General features: G+C 44.9%; 1 protein-coding gene across 6 annotated transcripts in view; it reads right to left on the reverse strand.

Moving 5' to 3' along the window:
- The window catches only part of LOC122939989 (protein kinase C-binding protein 1-like), a 55,247-nt gene that overhangs the window by 20,545 nt on the left and 15,337 nt on the right, over positions 1 to 19,365 (reverse strand). The window contains exons 6-14 of one of the 6 annotated variants that reach the window (XM_044296258.1): positions 17,112 to 17,264; positions 16,518 to 17,021; positions 13,071 to 13,451; positions 10,568 to 10,752; positions 9,765 to 9,845; positions 9,574 to 9,652; positions 8,551 to 8,790; positions 8,118 to 8,266; positions 6,127 to 6,216 (exon numbers count right to left, since the gene is read on the reverse strand). In XM_044296258.1, the coding sequence (XP_044152193.1) occupies positions 6,127 to 6,216; positions 8,118 to 8,266; positions 8,551 to 8,790; positions 9,574 to 9,652; positions 9,765 to 9,845; positions 10,568 to 10,752; positions 13,071 to 13,451; positions 16,518 to 17,021; positions 17,112 to 17,264 (1,862 nt within the window). Of the gene's footprint in view, positions 1 to 6,126; positions 6,217 to 8,080; positions 8,267 to 8,550; positions 8,791 to 9,573; positions 9,653 to 9,764; positions 9,846 to 10,567; positions 10,753 to 13,070; positions 13,452 to 16,517; positions 17,022 to 17,111; positions 17,265 to 19,365 lie in introns of those variants that run through there. The other 5 variants (XM_044296260.1, XM_044296262.1, XM_044296259.1 and 2 more) reach the window with 5 other exon arrangements.

Raw genomic sequence — 19,365 nt, forward strand, 5'->3', positions numbered from 1 at the left:
GTCCACCCCCGGGATGTAAATCGCAGATAAGGCCGGCACGTGCGTCTCCGCCCAGAGGAGAATGAGGGTCACCTCTTGCATCGCTGCAGCGCTGCGAGTGCCTCCCTGATGGTTTATGTATGCCACAGCCGTGGCATTGTCCGATTGGATCCGAACAGGGTGGCCCCTCAGCAGATGGGTCCAGTGTCTGAGGGACAGAAGAATCGCCCTCAGTTCCAGAATATTGATTGGAAGTCTGGACTCCGATAGAGACCAAACGCCCTGGACGGACCGGGGAGGGAAACCCCCCCCCACCCCCGTAAGCTGGCATCTGTGGTAATCACCAGCCAGTTCAGTGGAAGGAAGGACTTCCCCCTTAGAGGGATATGCAACCACCAGCCGAGGGAAGCCCGAGCCAGGGGAGGCAGAAGAAAGGTCCTGTCCAGACTCCTCGGTGATTTGTCCCAGGCCGACAGAATTGCCCTCTGAAAGGTGCGGGATCGGAATTGTGCGAACGGCACCGCTTCGAAACAGGCAACCATCTTTCCCAACAACCGCATGCTGGATCTGAGGGAAGGGCGGTGATGACGGAGGAGACTGCGAACCGACCCGCGAAGGGCCAGACGCTTGTCCGACGGAAGGCGGACCTCCGCCAACTCTGTATCCAGGAGCATCCCCAGGAAGATCAGCCGTCTGGAGGGGGTAAGGGAAGATTTGGGGTGGTTGATAATCCAACCGAACCGCGTCAGGGTCTCCAGAGTGAGTTCCACACTGCGGGATGTCTGAGAGAAGGAGGGTGCCTTGACCAGGATGTCGTCCAAGTATGGGAGAAGAAAAACACTTCTTGAACGTAGAAGGGCCAAGACAGGGGCCAGGACCTTGGTGAACACTCGAGGAGCAGTCGCCAGACCAAAGGGAAGGGCGACGAATTGGAAGTGATCGTCCCCCACCGCGAAGCGCAGGAAGCGGTGATGACATGGAGTGAATGGCCGCGAAGAAGGCGGCCACTCGTACGGGATCTCGGAGGACGGGATCGGAAGAAACGGTCTGGCGGAATGGACGCAAATTCGATTTTGTATCCGCAAGATACAATCTCGAGCGCCCATGCGTCTGAGATGTGGGCCCGCCATACGTTCCTGAATAGGAGAAGGCGGCCCCCCACCCGGGTGGGTGGGGGCGCACCTTCAGGCAGAGGGCTGCTGGCCTGTGGGAGCCCGTGCAGGCTGGGACTTGCGCCAGGTAGGTTGCGTCCGAAAAAACGGCTTCTTGCGTCTATCCTGGGCTGGGCCAGAGGAAGAAGAACTGGCCGCGGGTCTAGACCCGGTGGGCTTGCGAAAGGACCGAAAACGGGATGAACCAGCGCGACCACGGGGGGCGCCCATTGGCCTGGACTGGGGGAGGTGAGTACTCTTCCCACCCGTGGCCTCTGATATAAGTTCGTCCAGACGGGTTCCGAACAGGCGGGAACCCGTGAATGGTAGGCCGGCCAAAGAGCGTTTGGAAGCGGCGTCCGCCGCCCAAACCTTCAGCCAGAGTTCCCTCCTGACAAACTGCCAGGGCAGAGGAACGGGCAATGAGGGCACCCGCATCAAGGGAGGCCTCACAGACGAATTTTCCGGCCTGAACAATTAGTTGGGCTAAGGAACGGAGGTCCTGAACAGGGACGTCCGACCCTAACTCCCGTTCCAGTTGCAAACCCCATTCAGAGACCGCTTTGCCAACCCAGGCGGAGGCAAAGACCGGTCTAAGGGCCGAACCAGAGGCAGTAAATATGGCCTTGGAGAGGGATTCCGTACGACGGTCCTCAACAGACTGGAGGGAAGATCCGTCCTGTACAGGAATAGTAGTGCTTTTGGACAGGCGAGCCACGGGAGGATCAACCTTAGGCGGGGATGTCCACGTGGTCACAGAATCCGCTGGAAAGGGATAACAAATGTCCAGCTTTTTGGGTGTAATAAAGCGGACGTTAGGCCGAGTCCAAGCCTTGGATACCACAGAAGAAAAATCAGCGTGTATGGGAAAAACCTTGGAGGCCTGTTTGGGGCGGAGAAAGGACACGCCGGCCTGTTCAGAGCTGGGGGGGTCATCGTGTAGCTGAAAGGTATCACGGATGCTAGTGACAAGATGCCCCACCGCGGACGCCAATTTGGACAGAAGCTCTGAGTCCATGTCCACGTCCGAATCCGCCAGTTCTCCCTCAGAAAGCGTATCCCTTTGAGAGGATAGACTTGACTGAGCTCGCACGCATGGCGGAGAGAGCGAAGCATCTGGAGAAGATGTGCGCTCAACCCTTGAACGTTTCTGAGTATGCCGGGCCCTGGAAGATTCGCTGGGAGGCAGGGAACCAGTGGGGGCGGCAGAAACGGTAGTCCCAGCGGGTGCGACAGGGATTGTGGCAGCCTGCGGGAGAGGCGGTCTATCCACGAGACGGCCCACTACGTGTGTAAGGCTTTCCACCGCCTGAGACAGAGACCTAGCCCAGTCAGGGGGTTCAGAGGCACCGGGGGGCGCAGCGGGAAGCGGGCCCTGCACCGGGGCCTGACATGCAAGGCAATGCGGCTCAGATTGCCCACGCAGAAAAAGTTCCTTACAGGCGGTACAGGCATGGTACCAGGGTTTGGGGGCACCTGTGGGATCTGACATGCTGAAGTGTGGTTGTACTCTAATATAGAGACCACAAAGGGTTATAGCAGCTATGACCAGGAGGGTTAGGAGAGGGTTAACTGTCCTACCAGTGCCTCAGAAGAACGTCAGGAGATGGCCCAGATCAGCAGCAGCAGAGAAGCAGTGAACAGCAGTGAGCAGCAGAGAGCGCCCACAGAAGCCGAGCGATGTACACAGGAGGTTAGAGTCCCCCACCGTGTCCCAGCTTCCTGTCAGGAGTGAGGAAGCGCGGGAAACCTCAGCAGAAAGCACGGGGAACAAGCTCCGCCCCCTCCAGCGCTTGAAATGTCTCCTGCGAAGGATAACGTAGCCCCGCCCCCAAAATGACGCGCGCGTAAGCCCCGCCCCCTGCCGGGGCCGCTAAGCCCCGCCCCCCATTCTCGGCGGGAAGGGGGAGAGAGAGAAGAGAAAAATGGAGTCAGCCCCGAATGAGGGGGAGGGGGGGGGAGAAAGATAGCAGCATGGGGGGGAACGGCGTGGGGGTGCTGAGGATGCTGCTGTGCTGCATTGTCCTGCAGATGAGCGCTCAGAATGAGCGACCACGGGTGCCCCCCTTACCCAGAGGGGTAGATGCTGCAGATAGGGACGGGGTATGGGCTGGAATAGCCATCTCACCGTCCGACGTCTTCACCCTCAGTCCTTTCCAGCAGGGTCGCCCCTTCAGCCACTGGCACCGCAGTGGCAGGAAGCTGGAAGAGGGGCTTGGCGTGCGGGCGACCCCCTAGCTGGCGGGATGTAGGGGAGCCATTGCTGCCCAGATCCTCCTATTGCTTCTGTGGGGGAGGCAGCAGTGCAGATAAGTTGGCACTGGCGCAACTCAACCCCGGGAGAGCAGAGAGGTCTAATGCGTCTCTGGTATCCCTAGGAAAAAATAAAATAACAAAATTAGAAGAAAAAGTAAAAATAACAAGGAGAAAACAGCCCTGCAGTAGCAGGGGGTGTCTTGCCTCCTTGGACACTAAGCTAAAACTGGTAGCCTCTATCTCCAGGCTGAGGGTATAGCTGATGGAGGAGGGGCTTAACAGTTTTACTTAGTGTCACGCCTCCTAGGGAGCTGAGCTATACCCAAGGTCTGTGTCCCCCAAGGAAAATGGGCGAGAAATTATGTTTACATTTATTTTATTTTTTTACGGTATCAAAATATATATATTTTTTTATAGTTTACTGCACTGTGTCTGTGTTTTTATTGTCCTGTACAGGGAACCTTGGCACTACAGCTGTGTTGAAATTAAAACTACTTTAGTCTCACTACTGTGCGTTTATTATAACACCCTTGGTAGTTTTTATATCAAAACAGCCTTAGTGCCAATGTCGTAAGATCCATTAACATGACCATCAATAATGAGCTATCTTTTGGCTCTTTATTGATCGTAGACCCTATGATTGGCACATGAACAAGCAAATGCTTGTTCATTGTTCAATCTTGTGCCCTTTCATATGAGCCCTTCAGCATCATCAGGAATTCATTAATAAATTGTGATTTTAACGTTTAATGATTTCCAGATGACGCTCTAATATAACTAGTGTTATTACCACAGGGGACACGCAAGGGACATACAGTTTTTAAAGGGGTATTCACATAGACGATGGGGGGATTTCGCTTGAATATTATTATTTTTTTTTTCTCGTTCCCTCTCTCTCTCTTCAACGGGGTGGGTGTGGGCATTTGGGGTATAAGCTTAATGTAAATGTTAATTCAAATGGAGAATGTTAACATATGATAGAGTTTTGTAATATGGATCTTTTGGACGGTCCATTTTCATTAATGTACTTGTCTTTTTGTATTTTGGAAAATAAAATAAAGAAAAAAAAATAATAATGAATATGCCCCCATTGTCTGATAGGTGTGGGTAACATTGGTAGGACCCGCACCTATATCGAGAACGGAGCGGGGAGCACTGTTTCTGGAGGACAAGAAATTTCCCATGGTATGTCCACCACCAAGCGCTAATCCTCGCCTCTCCTACAGAAATTAATGGAGGGCGGCAGCGCAGTGCGACCTCATCCACTTTCTTGGCTCCTTTCTCAATATATGTGAGGGTACTAGCGGTGGGACCCGCACCTATAAGACGACGTGGGCATATCTTAGTGGTATGCCCCCATTGTATGAGATGAGAAAACCCCTTTAAGGCCTCTTGCACACGACTGTATGCCCCAAGAGACATACGGTCCGTATGTCCCGTAGTGGCATTGATTGTGTGCACGAGAGTACACAGCATCATAGTGTACAATGATTCTGTGCAAGTTGAGCTGCCCGCAGGGATCATATGAGTGCGGGACAATAGCCCAGATTGCGGCACAACATGGTCAGCGTCATGATGCTCTGTACTCCCGTACGCACGATCAATGACGATCAGGGACATATGGCCCACTAACAAACACTATACATCTTTAAGTGCATGTAGTCATGTACAAGAGTCCGAAAGGCGTGGTCCGTTAGCAAAGCCGGACAAACTAGGAATTTCAACAATATAGCCTTGGATAAATATAGGAGCATTTCAACCCTATGGATCTGATCACATGAAGATGGAACCTAGAGATGCTTCTCATTGAAAAACGGATCCGCTAAACAGATGGCAAAACAGAAACCAACGTGACAAACGGATCCGCAATACAGACGGATCCGTCTGAATGGCTTCCGTTTGTCTCCGTTTAGTCAGTTTATTGACGGATCCGTCTGAAATGCATTTCAAACGGATCCGTGAAACGGAAGTGTGAAAGTAGCCTAAGAGAATGGGTCAGTGTTTGATCAGTGGTTTTTCCATCACTGACTGTAAGCAAAAACCAGGAGTGAATCCTACACAGACATAAGGTATAATGGAAAGATCTGAATCTCTTCTGTGTTTTTGACCCACACCTGGGTTTGGCTCACAATCACAGATGGAAATCACTAATTGAACACTGACCAAATACTGAATGCGTGAATAGGAAGCAATACTGATGAGCTGTGTCATAAGTTATTATAATGACCAAAGCAGAACACACTCATTTTGAGACTCTTTCCACAGTCTTCATCGTTAGTCAGCTTCACATATTGACACGCTAAGCCGCACATCTCATACAACAAGATTAACAACATGCAAAATGGCCACTAGTTATACTTTGAGAGAGATGCTAGTTACATGATGACACCTCATGCTTTAGCCAATAATGTGGGAGAAGAGTGCATGAAAAGTCAACGTACACAGCAAAGCGAGTGACATCGCAGAACGTGGTCACCAACTGTCCATTCTATTTTCCCCAGCAGACAGTCTGCGAAATGTGGGGTTGGTCTGCAATGTCTCTTAGCCCAGCATCTGGGGGCCGCATGTTTTTTTTATAGAGTGGATGGCTGGCAACCACGACAGCAATGTGACAGCAGAGGTGCGGGGAGTGGGCCAGGGCTGGTGACATCACACTGCAGAAGCGACACAGAGAGGAGAAACGGAGTCACTATACTACTGGGATGCCAACAAAAGACTGGATGAGAGTGCGGGTACTTACAATTGTGGACTGAGTAGTTGGGATAAAGGCAGCGTTCTGCGGTACGTGGACCAGTTTTATGGGCTGGCTGCTTGCCACACCTGTTGCTATCTGCAGAGACAGCACAGGGAACCGAACCTTAAATTGCAGACTTGACCATGAGGACAGTGACTGCTGCCGAGTAAAATACTGAAGGCGTCAAACATGTCGGCCTCCTGACACTGACCAATGAGGATGGAGGACATAAAGCAATATGAGGACAGGGGATATAGGCGGGGGGTATTGGGTCAGTATGATGAAACTATGCAGCTGGCCAGAGACATAAATCACTCAATCACAATAACCAAGCGCCCTGTAGCTAAATCCACGCCTGCATGTCTGGGACGCTCATTCTTTACAATTATACAATATGTCCAATGATAGATAAAATCTGAGACCTTTAATAAAAGATCTCAGTTGGACCAGTGTGTTTTAGTGCCATAGACACATTGTGAAGAATTCCATTCCAGTTTTAAAAAGTGATTGTGGTAGCCTGTCGAGCTGATTTAAAGTGTAACCGTCATATAGTTTTTTTATTTGCTAGTTTATTAGAGCTAGGCATGTATACCTGAGTTAGTCTCTCAATGATTGTCAAAGATCTGTAATTACCTTATAATAACAGTTTTCATTAATGTCCCCTGTCCCTTTCCACTGCTCCCTTAAAAGACTGTTGCTATGGCTTGTCTGTCTTACCTTTAGTATAAACAGAAGACAGAAGGGTATTGCACACCTGCATTAGGCTTCAGAGTGAGGAGGCGTGTCTGTCAGTAATCCAATCTGATCGGCTGGCAGGAAGCTGCTGCCTACAGCAAATGTCTATGGGAAGTGAGGGAGGCATTTTTGGCCTCCGAGAACTGGCAGAAGAGCCATCTTGAGAAGATCCTCATATTGTAGAGGCTAAAACAGACGTAACTAAGGGAACAGCTCAAGGAAAACAGCGGTATGTGAAGAAACTAAAGATTGCTTTATGTATAATGCTGCACTAGCAGTAACATATGCTAAAAGAATTTTTTTTTATGAAAGCATGACAGTTACACTTTAAGTGAGATTAATCAACAGAGGCTTTTTAAAGTCACAAAAATATTCTCAGTCTAGTAAAGGGGTGGTGCAGAAAGCAGAGTATTATCTGAAGGCAGAAGTATTAGACCCAAATTTGCACCAAATTTGACCTCAATGGTTCCGTGGTCTGCATTTTGCTGCCAATTATAGGACGTTCTATCTTTCTGCAGAACAGATAAGATGCAGAAAACATAGATCATCCGTGTGCTTTCCATGTCCGTATTGCAAAAAGATATAATACGTCCCCAAAACATGGACCATGAACCCATTGAAGTCATGGAATGCATCCACAGAGTGGATACGGTTGTGAGCATGGACACATTCAGCAAATATGTGAGATAAAGCTGCCACGAAGGAGCCATCTTTTGAGTTTTTCTTTCCGGATCAAGGAACAGAAAAAAAAAAAAAAAAAAAAAAAAAAAAAAAAAATGACTGCACCAGATCTATCATTATGATAGAATCCAATGGTATCCGATGGACCTCATTGACTATAATGGGGTCCGTTGGATCTTTATCAGGGAGTCTGGCATTTTGCCTCCAATGCAAAAGTGAACAAGAACTAATTGCTGGTTTTCAATGGGAAGATTAACTTAAAAATCCATGTCCCATATTTTGGCTCAGTCATGTAGGGCACTGGGATTTGGGGATCTTAAAAGGTGTTATCATATAGTAAATGGGAAGATTTGCAATAAATGGATGTGGACACAAAGCTCCAGAATGCTGCACAAATTAGACCGCTCAGAACAAAACACACTTCTCATGTTTAACACTGCATGGAAAAGTTTACGAAAAAGAAAACTAAGCATTTCAGAAATGGACGCAAGCAAAAAGATCCTGCACCCTGCACACAGACACACACAAAATTGTCTTCACTCACTTTGGACGTAGGCAAGCTACCGACCAGCGATACGTACAGTGACACTCTCTTTGCTCTTATCAGCTGTGCCATCCTTCTCTTTCGGCGTTGTGGTGGTTTCAGCAGGCTGTGGCTGGGTACCTGTTGTTGCTTGTGCCGTTTTATCCGTGCTGAGGTCAGGGTCAGCTTCCTGCTGTGTAGCAGTGGCTGCAAACACAAATCAGTTTGAACTAATGGCAAGATACATTGTAAACTAATCATACTCCGGTAGAGGAGTAGCTTTACATATTTGCTTTGCTATGCGCTGCATGCAGTGAGGTTATACTGCAGGGACCAGATTTTAGTGCATATATTGTTGTATATGTAGTTTGAGTGTGTGTGTGTCAATGTGTTTTAGGATCAGAATTTCTGAAAAAATATATATATGTAGCGACATAAGAAGTGCTCAGGTAGCAACAGTTAAAATGTGTGGGTGACAGGTTGCTGTGTACCTGACTGCGTGCAGGACTTCATGTGCTCGGGCCAGTGCGCCTGCTGGCATGGGTAATCACAGTAGCTGGTGTTCCAGCAACAGTAGAAAATGGCCTCCTTCTTGCAATTGGCACACCACTGCTTCTTCTTGGTCTCATCCACTGCTTGCTGCTTTTCCAGCTCAGTTTGTTTCTTCACCTCTGCAATCAGCCGGTCCCTCTCCTGCTCCAGACTCTGCCTCATCTCTGCCATGGTTAGTTCTAGAGCAGGGGAAAAAAAACATTCCGACACTCAAAAGAGAAGTCCTTTATTCCTTAGAACATGGTCCTATGTAGCAGCTGATATGTGTGGGTGCACATAACAAATAACTTGTATACAGACTATAAATTGGATCTACTATTGAAAAACAAGATCAACATAGAATAATATTAGAAGAATGCAGGAGGACATCCCTGGTTGCTCTGGACTCCCAGTGATTACCTAAATTATAAAGCCTCTTTCACAGGAACGATACAGATTCGCTCAGGATGCGTTCAGTGAAACTCGCACCATTTTGCAAGCAAGTTCAGTCAGTTTTGTCTGCGAATGCGTTCAGTTTTTTCAGCATGGGTAGAATCTGTTTTTCACACGCGTGAGGAAAAAAACCTGAAGGTTTACAAACATCATCTCCTAGCAACCATCAGTGAAACACGCACTGCACCTGGACGCAATACGTTTTTCACTGAAGTCCCATTCACTTCTATGGGGCCAGGGCTGCGTGAAAAACGCAGAATATAGAACATGCTGCAATTCTCAAACAAAGCAGAACTGATGCGTGAAAAAAAAATATGCTCATGTACACAGACCAATTGAAATGAATGGGTCAAGATTCAGTGCGGGTGCTATGAGTTCACTTCACGCATCACACTCGCGTGGAAAACTCGCTCGTGTGAAAGGGGCTTAAGTCACTGCCAATATTAAGTTAGTTGGTGGTTTTTAAGCATTACTTACAATTCTTCAGTATGAGCAAACCTCCTTCATCCTTGTTTTCAGCGATTTCTTACCTAAATTATGCTTCATTTCAGACAGCTCCTGCTGATGAAGCCACTGCAGCTTTTCAATCTCTATTCGTAAGCGTCGAATCTGTGAAGAAACAGTAGACATAATTCTATATCACAACCTACAATGTTACTGAGTATTTAAAAAGCCTTCCTAATTGCCACCATCCAATGATGCTGCATATCTGTATACATACCTCCGCTATGGTGTTCCCCGTGGTATTCTTAGACAAGTCATTGTATATCTCAGTCATTGTGCCTTTAATTGCCTCCATCATCTGAAAAAACAATTGGAAAGGAAACCACAGGCACATAAAAAAATTATGGACTCTGTTAAACTGACTGAGCTTGTGCTCTGCTCATAACCATTATGCATGTAATGGATAAATAGAATGATCAATACACAGGACACAATAACAGGTAATTTAAAAACTAGTTTTGATGGGATCAGATATTAGCAGTGACGGGATGCAGACTCTTCTGGGCTTTCCTATTGAAATGAATAGGACAGTGATGTGTATAATATACTGCCATCTCCAGATCACACTTAATAAATACACATTTTATATGGCGATAATGTATAGCCTGCTATAAGGAGAGAGAAAAAAGGGAGGTTTATTGTAGCACCATTAAGGGCCTTAACTTCAGAACTTACACAGTGAAGGGTATGTGATATTGTTTCCCAGAAACCATGTTACTGCTTTCCATGGCTGGATCTGGCATTCACTAGGACAAAGCTGAGCTTCAATACCAAACACATCAATGGAAAGGAGAAGTGCAGTTTCTAAAAAGCAACTCCTTATGTCAGGCTACCTGTTAACAACTAACATTAGAATGAATGCTTACAGCTCACTGCTCCCATCAATCCAGACAATGAAGGTTAGGTAAATAGCATACTTCTAGTAAAATGTTTTTTTAACTTTATTTTATCTAAAAACAAACCACTTTACCAGTAAACAATACCCAATCCACTGATCTGTAGTGTAAGGAACTTACTCACCTTGCTGGTGTATTTGGCAATGTCAGCAGCAACATCAGCTGAGGCGGTAGCGATGGGCAGGTCACTGGTGATTGATGTGGTCAGTGGCTGTCCTGGGCTGGTCACCATGGCTAGTGGTGGGGCGGTGGTCACAAGGGTTATGGTGGAGGTGGATGTGGCTTGTGTGACTTCTTTTTGCTGCACCGCTAAAAGTTGGAAAACACATAAAAGGATTCTGTTTCTGTTTTGCTACGGCGTTCCATGCAGAATGCAAAATAAGACACTGTTAGGGCTTAATAACACGACTATGACCGACAGTACATAGAAGGCTTCTGTGTGCATTCCATTTTTTTCCTCACTACCATGCACTGCATAGGAGTTGGATTCTAAAAAATGGACCCGAATAGGACATGCACTGAGTTTCTCAGGGGAAAAAAAAAAAGATATGTGAACAAGGCCATTAGTTATGTGATTATTATTTTTTTTCTTTTTTAAACTGTACTATAGTGTAATAATATATAATAATCATAAAATATTATACTGAAACTGGAAACCTCCTGTAAGGAGCTATTTTAATAACTATGTTTCAGGTCTCAGATGATCTACGTGCAGTGTGGGTTTATTCACAAAATACAGGCTGCCACAAACAGCACCTTAGCTCTATTGATAATTACATGGCAGGCTCACCGCCAATAAGACTATCAAAAGTATAAATAAAAATAACCCCCCCAAAAAAAGAGTAAAAAAAAATAATTAAAAAATCACATATAAACACACTTACAAACACAAAACACAGACAATCTGCAACAAAAGTCACAGTCCCCAGATCAGTATTGTCCTTTTGCGCTGCAGTTTTTCTTGTGAGGAGAGTACCCTTCACAAATAACCAATGTATATAATATAGAAAACCACGCTGCTTCAACTTGAGTGCAGTTCACACTGAGGGAGACAAAAGGTATCTATCGATGTGATTCCTCAGCTCTGTGTCCCACTAAGGTCGATGCTCAAATCTCCTAGAAGTCAAAGAAGAGACGGCCCAACATAGTGAAATACCGCTAACTGAGTTTAAATAACGTGATTTATTGTACTCGCAAGATCCATAAAACAACATGCATATAAAAAGGACGTCCTCATGAAACGCCCGACCCGGGTAGCGATCCATTGAATAGAATCAACAGAAGAGAAGTAGAATGGATCTACAAACTCTGCACTTAACAGCCTGAGGGCTTAAATGTTGAATTTGACATAAAAGCTTGTATAGTGAACATGTAAAGTATCGAGATGTCAGTTGTATCCTATTTTTTCAGGGTTTGTTTACAAAAGTTATTTTCATCGATGTGGACTTTGGGATGTCAGTAAGGTGGTTTATTAATGAGGTCTATACAGAGGTAGAAAGAGACTGCGGCTTTTCCAGAAAGAGGGGGAATCGCCGATCTATTTGTATTGAGGGGAGGAACTAATGGAAGACAAATAGAGAAAACTAATCAAGTGATATTGAAAGGAGGAGAAAAAGAAAGGAAGCTGGTTTCGTATTTAAAGAGCTTGAATGTTATTTGAAATTAATTTTGTAAACATGCAAATTAGGGCTGTAGTAATGCCCAATAAAATTAGCAATATAGGCGAGTCCACAGATGCCCCTAACGAAGTGGAGGCGAAACCGGGTCGGGTGTTTCATGAGAGGACGTGCACCTTTTATATGCATATTGTTTTATGGATCTTGCGAGTACAATAAATCATGTTATTTAAACTCAGTTGGCGGCATTTCACTATGTTGGGCCGTCTATTCTTTGACTTTTCGGAGATTTGAGCATTGACCTTAGTGGGAACCAAAACTGAGGAATCACATTGATAGATACCTTTTGTCTCCCTAAGTGTGAACCGCATTCAAGTTGAGTTGAAGTGCGGTTTTCTATATTATATTCACCACCAATAAGTATACGATGGAGCAGATTTACTGATCCTGTCTAATCCTCCAGTCTAAAGATCCACCAAATTGATGCCAGTGGCTCCGCAATCTGATAAAATTGACGCATCTTGCTAGATAAGAGGGCACTTTTGTTTTAACTTTGTCACCTCTTGGTTGGATTACTTTGCACCAAGATATTGGTGCACTTTGTCCCATTTTAAACTACACACTTTTCCACTAAGCCATACCACATTTTCCAGTGTGAAAAAAAGTGTGTAAAACACATAATAAATGTTGGCTCAGGTATTTTAGCTAGTATCAAAGAGCGAACTGAGCTGGATATCTGGCATTTAGCTTAGTAAAACTCCCCCAATGTATTTAAACATTCACTGTTTTACATGCAACAGTTTATAAACCTTACAGATAAATATCAGTAGGAATAATCCATTCATAAACACTTTAGTCTTCTGACTCTATAATGATGTCGCTGGTTAGATGGAAGGTGAGTAATGCACAGGGGATGATGCTGAATGCAGCCCTCAGACAGAGAAGGTAAATGGACACTGGTCTTGAGGGCTGGGCCATTGACATGACAGGGATGTGATCAGCATGCAATACCTTTCACAGCCTGCCGTGTCTGGTATCTCGTCCCTTGTGGAGACTGTGACGGCGCAGGCGTGCTCGGCTGTTGCTGCTGCTGTTGTTGCTGCTGCTGTTGCCTTTGAACTTTCTGCATGTGCCATTTCTGGGATGAGGTCTGAAACTTACTGGAAGAATTCCACACCACTCTCTGCACGGTGGGAACTGTCTCCTTGGGGAGCAGAGGTCTCTGCTTCTTCACTGGGCTGCCAGTAGCTGCCGTCGGAGTGCTTGCAGCTGAAGCTGAACTTGTAGTCACCGTTACCCCTACAGCAGGGGCAGCCTGGGATGCAGAGCGGGTCATGATAGGGGTGTCAACTGCTGGCAGACTGCTGACACTGGCTGTGGTTGGGGATTTTACTGAAAATTAATCAATGAAAAAATATGTTGGTGGTATAATACACAGTAGAGTATAAGTCAGTATGTAATGTAGTACAGTATAGCACAGTGAAGTATAGTAAAGAATATATTAAAGAGGACCTTTCACGGGACCGGACATTATCACATCACTAGCTGGCTGTGTAGGGCATAGTGAAGTGATGTTACAATGTTTAAAAGTTTCTATATGCGCCACTCCGTTTGCCCGCTCTGCCCCCTGTACTGGTTTCCCGCCTGGTATGTAAATTCATATCATCGGTACAGGGAGGAGACGGTCGTGTTGCTCAATGGTTGTCTCCTTCTCCCTGGCTGTTAAGTTGCCCAATCGGAGCGGAGAGCGTTACAGGCTTTTTTTCCTCCCTGGCTGTAACGCTCTCCGCTGCGATTGGGCAACTAACAGCCAGGGAGAAGGAGACAACCATTGAGCAACACGACCGTCTCCTCCCTGTACCGATTATATGAATTTACATACCAGGCGGGAAACCAGTACAGGGGGCAGAGCGGTCAAACTGAGCAGCGCATAGAGAAACTAGTAAGCACTGTAATATCACTTCACTATGCCCTACACAGCCAGCTAGTTATATGATAATGTCCGGACCTGTGAAAGGTCTTCTTCAAAGAATGCTTAGAGAGTGATGGCATAATACAGTACAATACCGTATAGTGTGGTTTAGTGTAATATGATAAATTACACTACAATAAAATGTTCTTCACTACAGAAGAGAATAGTGCAACTACAGTGTAATATAGTGGAGCGTACATGGTGCAGTGTTATAGAGCGATAAAGCTATAAAGTACAATACAATATAATAAAATACAGCACAGCATTAAAGGGGTATTCCGGTAGGTAAAAGTTATCCCCTATTCCAGGGATGGCCAACCTGCAGCTTTCCAGCTGTTAAAAAACTAGCTGTAGGCAGTCTGGGCATGCTGGGAGTTGTAGTTTTGCAACAGCTGGAGAGCCTCAGGTTGGCCCATCTCTTCTCTATTCAGAGCCTAGCGCTGTACTTGGCTATCTCCGGAACTTCTATAGAAATGAATAGAGCAGCCATGCACATGTGCGACCAGCCGCTCCAGTCATTTCAGCGGAGCAGCAGGAGGCCTGCAGGGGGTATGGGGCCCCGTTCTTGTGATTATGTTCTCATGCACACGACCGTATTTATTTTGCGTTCCTCAAAAACGGATCCAAAAAATAATATGGATTACATCCGCGTGCATTCCATATTTTGCTTAATGGAACAGTCCTATCTTTGTCCATAACGCGGACAATAATAGGACATGTTTTATTTCACTTCCGTGTGCATGAGGCCTAAGTGGTAGGATCCCCACCGATCCGATATTTATCCCCTTTGATACCTTTTACCTACCAGAATACACTGCAGTGTGGGCGTGCAGTACAACAGTATAGAAATGTAGTATGAGGTGGAATAATAAAATGCAACACAGTGTAATGTATTTAGCACATTATTACAGTACAGTATAATGTAGTGGCGTATACTGTTATAATATCACAAGGCTGGGCAGTGTAGTTTACCACTTTATTTTGTCTGCATAAAAAGACTGAAATAAATGTCAAGCAGATCAATGAATATTTTGGACTTCATCTGCCTCATTGCGATATAATGTAGGCACAATGTAGAGCTAAACGCAGCATGAACCAGGTAGCACACTGTGGTATAATACAATATACTGCTCTAGTACTGTAATATACAGTATACTGTTCTAGTAAAGTGGTAGGCTGCGGTATAATGTATCCCACTGTACAAGTATTGTAGCATACTGTGCTATAATGTAGTATACTGTTCTAGTAATGTAGTATAATGCAGCACTATTCTAGTACTGTAGTATACTATTCTAGTAGTTTAGTACACTGTGGTACACTGCGGTATACTATTCTAGTATTATAGTTAAATATGTGGTATAATACAGTATACTGTTCTAGTAGTGTAGAGTACTGTGGTATAATGCAGTATTCTACTATATTAGTGTAGTATGATGCACTGTACTGTTCTTGTGGAGCAGCATATTGTGATATACAGTAATGTAGTGTACCGTTCTAGTAGTGCAGTGTAATGTGGTATAATGCACTATGCTATTCTAGTAATGTAGTAAAGTTGTGGCGTAATACAGTATAATCCTCTAGAAATGTAGCATACTGTTCTTCTAGTGTAGCATACTGTGACATAATGTAGGACTCTGGTATAATGCTGTATACTATTCTAGTACTGTAGTATACTGTGGTATAATGCAGTATGCTGCTCTAATAGCACAGTATATAGTGATATAATGTTGCATACTGTACTAGTAATACAGTAAACTGTTGTAAAAATGTAGTATACTGTGGTAAAACATGACATTGTTTTAGTAGTGTAGTATACTGTGCTATAATGTAGTGTATAGTGTTCTAGTATTGTATTATTATGCGATATAATGTAGAAGACTATTCTTGTAGCATAATATACTGTGCTATAATGCAGTGTAGCACATACAAGAAAGCATCATTTTCCTGTATTATTTTGCCTGGGTTCAGTTGTGATGTGTTTTAATCCCCAGATGGGCTTTGCATCAGGGGTATATATTAATACCCGAAAACGGCATTCAAACATATACTGTGATGGGTGCATTCAGTTCAATGACGCAAACAAAGTCTAAATGATTCCCCCTTTACATCATTCCCCCCCCATACAGAATAGCATAGTCCAGGGCTGGCCAACCTGCGGCCCTCCAGCTGTTACAAAACTACAACTCCCAGCATGCCTAGACTGCCTACAGCAGGGCATGGTGGGAATTGTAGTTTTACAACAGCTGGAGAGCCACAGGTTGGCCAGCCCTGGCATAGTCTAACACAACAGAAAAAACAGCAAGTTAAGTGGACTTCAATTATGAATTGTGCTTTGTTTGCCTTATTGAAGTCAATGTACCCAATGTGAGGTATACTTGAATACAGTTTTCAGGTATTCACACGTAATAAACCCAAAAGGAAAGTCCAGCAGAAGCCTAACCACTGTGTAAAGCCACATTTAACATGACACACATTGTTGCACATACTTTCTGGGTGTTTTGTCGCTATTATTTTAGCATCCTTTTTGGCTTTACGTCCTTCTCGCCCCGAATGATCTTCACCCAAGTCAATGACCAGTTCGCTCTCAGAGTCAGAGTCCAGTCCCAGGTGTACAGTAGGAGAGTCTGTATCATCCTTTCCCTTCACTTTTTCCTTTGCAGAGTGCGTCAGGGGTTTACCTTTGTCAGGAACATCCTTCTCTACGGTGGATGCCAGCTTCTCCTTACCCCCTGCATCAGCTTTATCTGTTGTCGCTGTTGCACTCTTGGATTCATCCTTTGCCTCTGTTTGGATTGAGGGCTTGGATTTTTTCTTTACTGAAGATGGAGGGAGTTCCTTTTCCTTCACACTTTCCTTTTCTTCCTCATAATTTTTTGACTTCTGCTCCTCGTCGCTCCCGTACTCACTGTCACTAGAATCTGTCTTTTCGGACTCCTCAGAATCACTGTGTTCCACTGTGGCATCGGGATCATCCGGAATCTCGTTAATTCCTGGATTGAAGCAAATACATGAGCAGTATAAATGTAGTAAATCCACCACACAACTTCACCTGCCCATGCACAATAAATCTATGGGGATACCTAATTGGGCTTTGCAGCTCTCAATGGTTTTGTCCAGATTGAGCTGGAATCGGCTGCGGATCTGCCTCTTGGGAGAGATGAGTGGGGTTGCCGTGGACTGCTGAAGCACAGACTCACTCAGTTCCTTCAAGTCCATTTCCGCTTTACTGCGGTCTAAATACAGGAACACACAAAATAGAAAGACATTGGATCAACAGAAAAGTACAGTCACAAATACAGTAGAATTCTTTGAATCAGGGGCCCAACTGGCAAGTGCAAAGTTTTCCAGAATATTGGACAAACACATGGCTTTAAAAGGTGGAAGACTCCAAGACCAACACAAATAAATGAAAAGCCATTTTATCTGGCATTTGCTTCCTGAGGTTTGGGCCCTATTGATGCTGGATCAGAGGAATTTTACTGTACATACTGTCCAGCCAGCTAACGCCTCCACACTTACCCTTTGCAAAGCAGAGTTCGTAAATTACTGGCAATCTCAATTGTATGGGAATATGGCATTTCCCTTCTATGAGCAGGACAAGCGGTGTCGTATATTGTGTTCTTTAGACAGCAGTATGTTATGCAGTGTTAACCCCATAGTGATTTAGGCCTTAAATGACCAAACAATTTATTTTTATTTATTTTTTCATTTTATTCATCGGTGCTTTCCAAGAGCTATAACTTTTTTTTATTTTCCCCGTCAATATAGTCATAACTGAGGGCTTGTTTTTTTTGCTGGGCAAATTGTAGTTTTTAATGGTGCCATTTTGGGGTACACATTGATTAACTTTTATTAACTCTTTCTGGGAGGGAGATCTAAAAAAACAAAAAACAAAACAGCAATACCGCCAAAGAGTTTTTATGTTTTAAACATTGCTGCATAAATTTTTGGCATAAATAACAATACCTTTATTCTATGGGTCAGTATGATTACAGCGATAGCAAATACATATAAGTTTTGTTACATTTTACTACTCTTACACAATAAAAACCACTTTAAAAAAAAAAAATGAAAATGTTCTTGCATTGCCGCCTCCCAAGACACACAACCTTTTTATAGGCTTGATTTATAAGGACAAGGTTAATTTTCATTGGTATCATTTTGGGGTACATATCACCTTTTGAGATTTTTTGTAACCATTTAATAGCTCCACAAGGGGACTATAATGGGCAATTGTTTGACAAAATACAAGATAAAATACATTGTACTGTTCCCGCAGTGCAAGTTTACTTTCAGTGCTATACTGACATCCACCAGCAGGCTGCGCCAGGCTGGCCTTAAAGATGACCTTTCACCGCTCCTGACATGTCTGTTTTAATAGCTACATGCATTCCCCATGTAATAACAATCCTGGAGCATCTATTCTTATGGCTCTATAATCTGCCATTCCTTTATTATTTCTACTAGAAGTTATTAATGGATTGCTATTAGCCTTTAGTAAGGGTACAGAGGGGAGGTAACCAGTTGGGGGTGTACCTGCACAGACTCCCTCTATCTAATCAGTACTGCCATTTTCAGACTGTGCAGGTACCCCCCCCCCCCCCCCCAACTGGTTACCTCCCCTCTGTACCCTTACTGCATTATACTAGCAATAATTCATAACTTCTAGTAGAAATAATAGAGGAATGGGACAACATAAAGACAGAAGAATAGATGCTCCAGAATTGTTAGTACGTGGGGAATGCATGAAGCTATTAAAACAGAAATGTCAGGAGTTGTGAAAGGTCCTCTTTAACCACCTCCCGACCGCCTAACGCACGGATGCGTCCAGAAGGTGGTTGATTTACTCCTCCTGGACGCATCCGTGCGTCATCTCGCGATAGCCGAGATTTCCTGCGAACGCGCGCACACAGGCCCGCGCGCTCACAGGAACGGAAGGTAAGCAAGTGGATCTCCAGCCTGCCAGCGGCGATCGCTCGCTGGCAGGCTGGAGATGTGATTTTTTTAACCCCTAACAGGTATATTAGATGCTGTTTTGATAACAGCGTCTAATATACCTGCTACCTGGTCCTCTGGTGGTCCCTTTTGTTTGGATCGACCACCAGAGGACACAGGCAGCTCAGTAAAGTAGCACCAAACACCACTACACTACACCCCCCCTGTCACTTATTAACCCTTTATGAACCACTGATCACCCCATATAGACTCCCTGATCACCCCCTGTCATTGATCACCCCATATGAGGTCCGTATGATTTTTACGGATCCACGGATCGGATCCGCAAAACGCATACGGACGTCTGAATGGCTCCATTCAGACGTCCGTATGATTTTT

Source organism: Bufo gargarizans, chromosome 6 (assembly GCF_014858855.1).
Source record: "Bufo gargarizans isolate SCDJY-AF-19 chromosome 6, ASM1485885v1, whole genome shotgun sequence".
Taxonomy (NCBI): Eukaryota; Metazoa; Chordata; class Amphibia; order Anura; family Bufonidae; genus Bufo; species Bufo gargarizans.